The sequence below is a fragment of the Sceloporus undulatus genome, unplaced genomic scaffold (assembly GCF_019175285.1).
Source record: "Sceloporus undulatus isolate JIND9_A2432 ecotype Alabama unplaced genomic scaffold, SceUnd_v1.1 scaffold_2016, whole genome shotgun sequence".
NCBI lineage: Eukaryota > Metazoa > Chordata > Lepidosauria > Squamata > Phrynosomatidae > Sceloporus > Sceloporus undulatus.
In genome coordinates this window covers 1,316-4,926 of record NW_024804936.1, presented here as the reverse complement: position 1 = coordinate 4,926, position 3,611 = coordinate 1,316, and the positions used below count along the sequence as shown (strand labels likewise).

At 39.1% G+C, this 3,611-nt stretch overlaps 1 protein-coding gene across 1 annotated transcript; it reads left to right on the top strand.

Moving 5' to 3' along the window:
* Positions 1-134: 134 nt before the first annotated feature.
* On the top strand, positions 135-3,220 carry LOC121917952. The gene is made up of 2 exons (XM_042444067.1): positions 135-1,431; positions 2,234-3,220. Exon 2 carries the CDS (start codon positions 2,234-2,236, stop codon positions 3,083-3,085), a length of 852 nt encoding a protein of 283 aa, XP_042300001.1. The 5' UTR covers positions 135-1,431; the 3' UTR covers positions 3,086-3,220.
* Positions 3,221-3,611: the final 391 nt, after the last annotated feature.

Here is a 3,611-nt window from a genome sequence, read left to right as displayed (position 1 = left end):
AGTATGGATGCATCTACACTGTAGAAATAATGTGGAACACACTCCCTCAGAGTATAGTGGAGTCTCGGACTTCCGGTGGTATGGCGGCGCCTTGATCACCTCCGACGAGAGACTCCGGAGGAGGGATCGCGGTTTCGCGGTGACGGGAGCGGTGGGGTAAGGTACCACCGACTCAAAAGTATCCCCCCGATAAAGGGGAGGCAGAGGGGCTCGCAAGAAGAACCGGTGCTCCTCCAGATCTTTGCCTATCCTACCTTTACTGGAGGACTAGGGCGGAGGAGCCGCACGGACTAGGAGCGACCACGGCCGCGAAAAGCAGACACAAGCCGCGGCTTGTGTTAAGTGCAACGCCACCACTTTTTAAAGTGTTTTTTTTTTCTTTAAAAAACTTTTGTGATCACCTGAACCCTACCAGAGAATAGCATCCTCACAAAAGATGCCACTTTCACCTTCATAAATTTGAGACATTTGCGGAAGAGAGGGGCAGAATTAAGGTGCATCCTAATTGGATCTTCAAGAGAAAACCCCGCGTTTCTCTTTTACTTTCACTGAGACTGAGGGCTCAAGACTTTACAAGCTTCACCAACTGCTACTTTACTATTGACTATTAAATTTCGGAGACTAATCTGTTGGGCTTCTGTTTACCCCAAGGAGGGCTGTTTCTTCATTTAAAAGCCGAGGCGAGGTGAGCAGGATCGGGAGTTACTTGAAACTGTTTGAAAGGCTGAGAGATTGAGACACAATTTAAATAAAAGACCAACTGACTGAATAAGATCAGAGAAGCAAATCAGAGGAGATTACATCTTTCCCCTTCATATGTGGACTTTGCGGATTTGGGAGCTCTTATTGTCATATTGATTATCACTCAGTGATTACAATCCACTTGAATTCAACTCTCTTCCCTTCCCTTGTGGATAGGTTTGAACTGTGATCAGTGGGCAGAAAGTGAATGCTCTTCCCTTTATTACAGTGTGGATTTTGGTGTACTTGTTGTTTCTATTGAGTGTGTAGTGAAAATTTACTCTCCAATTGAATAAGAACACCTGTGACAGACAAGACCAGCTGCTCTCAATCAACCAGAAAGCTACTAGATAAGAAGAGAAAGAGGAGGTGCTGAAACCAGCAGAGACTGAAGTTTTTTTTTTTTTCTTTTTACCTTTATCCTTTCCCTTTCTTTCTCTGCACCCTCCCCTCTCCCTCTTTTTCTTTCCCTCCTTTGCCCCCCCCTTAGTCTTTTCACTCCCATTCTAACATATAAACAAAAAAAAAAGGGGATTGATTTTTCTATATTGAAACTTTAATACTTCTAGCTGTGACAGACTCCCTCTAAACAGCCTAGAAGCAAACTTTTATTTTCCTGTGTTGTTGTTCCTTTCACTCTGCTGGAATATTAATCCTCACTTGATGAGGGAGGAATACTGATAACTTTCTGTAAGTAACCTGAAATTGCTGATTAAGATATCTTGTGTTATTGCTGTTGTTGTTGTTGGTTAAACTGTGCTTTGTGCTTGGTAAACTGGTGCCTGTTGTATATTAACTAATTGTGGGGAGATATATATACATATAATATCAAGAAAACTAATAGGGGAGATATAAGGGTTGGTGGAGTGAGGGAGGGAGGGTGGAACTAATGGTGAAATACCTTCTTAGAAAAAGCAGCTTTAGGATCTGAAGGAGTAAATAAACTTGCAGAAACCTTTCCAGTAAGGTAAAAAATACAGATAGTTTTCCCCCAACTTAACTGCTATATACACTTGACTGATTGTAAAAGTTTGAAGCCTCTGTGTTTGAAGTGATTTTTTCTCTTTGAGTAAATCCTTTTGGTGACCCCTCTCTACTTTGTATATTCCTTACAAGGGATTAAGCTAATATTTCTTTGGGGTTACTCAGAGGGGGGCTATACTTAAAGTGATTGGGGACTGAGAGAATAATACCCCCCACTTCTCTTCTGTTTTTTTTTTTTTTTCTTTTTTTTTTTTTTTTTTTTCTTTCTTTCTCTTTTCTCTTCCATTTCCAAAGATCTAGGAGAGGGGCACTAGTCAAGGAAGTCTAGTATCTGATTGATAAGTATTCTGGGAATAAAATCAAAACCCATCTAAATAGGAAATCATATAGGAAAATTAAACCTAGATTGGAGCCTTCTTTTGGTCTCTCTCCCTCTCCTTTTGATTGACATAGATAACAAGTTTGTATTTTATTGCACTTGAGTAGTAAACTTTCTCTTTGTTTTAAGATGATGAATACTAGAAGAAACGCAAACACAAATTCAGGCCAACCAGGAAATGCCAGGAGAACCTCAGTTGAATTAGTATCTAAACCCCAAGAGCAAAATGACCAAATAATTGAGGAAATGAGAAGACTTCAACGAGAGACAAGTAAAGAGATACAGGCCTCTAAAGATGAAATAAATTCACGATTGGATAAAATTGAGAACGAATTTGGACTAATTAATGGGAAAATTAAAAATTTAACGGAAGAACTAAGGAAAGTTGAGGAGAAGGTAGAATTGGTGGGAAAAGAGCGTGAAGAAGATGAAGATACTATCCTGAGGATTTTGGTCAAACAAAGAGAAAATTGTCTAAAATTGAGAGGCCTTAGAGAGAATGTAAACGAAAACCTGTATGTTCTTTTATGTCCAATCTTAGCAAATTTTATTAACGAACCGGAAGAGCAATTCCCTTGGGAAATTGACCGGGCATACAGGATTAATTCCAGAATCGCTAAACTGAAAGGCCTGCCACGCGACGTCGTCGTTTATTTTGTGAGGAAGCAAACGAGAGATTTAGTTCTTAATCAAAGCTACACATCCAAGCTAACAATTGAAGACCAAACAATAACAATTCTGAAAGACATTCCGAGCAAGATTTTGAAGAAACGTAAGGAATATAAATGTTTAACTGATGTCCTAAAACAAAACAAAATTCCATTCAGATGGGAAGAAATTGAAGGACTTACCGTCACCTGGAACCAGAAGAAAGTAAGACTGAACTCAGTTGAAAGGGCAAAATTATTCTTGAGAGGACTGAAGGATGACCTAGAAAAGAAGGAAGAGGGAAGGGAGGACGACGGGGGTGGGGGGGAGTGAATGAAATTTTGGAAGTGCCTTCTGGGAAAGTTTTAAAAATATTTTTTTTCTCTTTTTTTCCTTCTTACTCTTGGATTAAAGACTTACGCTAATGGCTGTTGTTCTAATAAAAAGTAATATTTGATTCTAATACAACACAATCTCTCCTGGTATTGATTTCAGTTTAAAATAAAATCCCGTTAAGATGAAAATACTATCTTGGAACGTGAAGGGAATGAACTCGCCCCAGAAAAGAAAGAAAGTTTTCCTCTTTTTAGAAAGACATAAAGCTGACATTATTTGTCTTCAAGAGACACGTGTTAGAGCTAGAGATGTTAGATTAATCAAGTATCCCAAAATTGGCAAGGAATTTACTACCTCATATGGGAAAAGCAAGAGAGGGGTTGTCTTATACATTAGAGATCATATTGAGTCCAAATTAATTTTTGAAGACCTCAATGGCTATTTCGTGGGGGTAGAAATTACTCAAAATGGGAAAAAACTCTTGGTCATAGGGATATACTCCCCTCAGGAAAGGAAAGGTTCC

Excerpts from the sequence above, each read along its gene's own strand:
- LOC121917952 (XM_042444067.1), top strand. The coding sequence starts at position 2,234 with ATGATGAATACTAGAAGAAACGCAAACACAAATTCAGGCCAACCAGGA.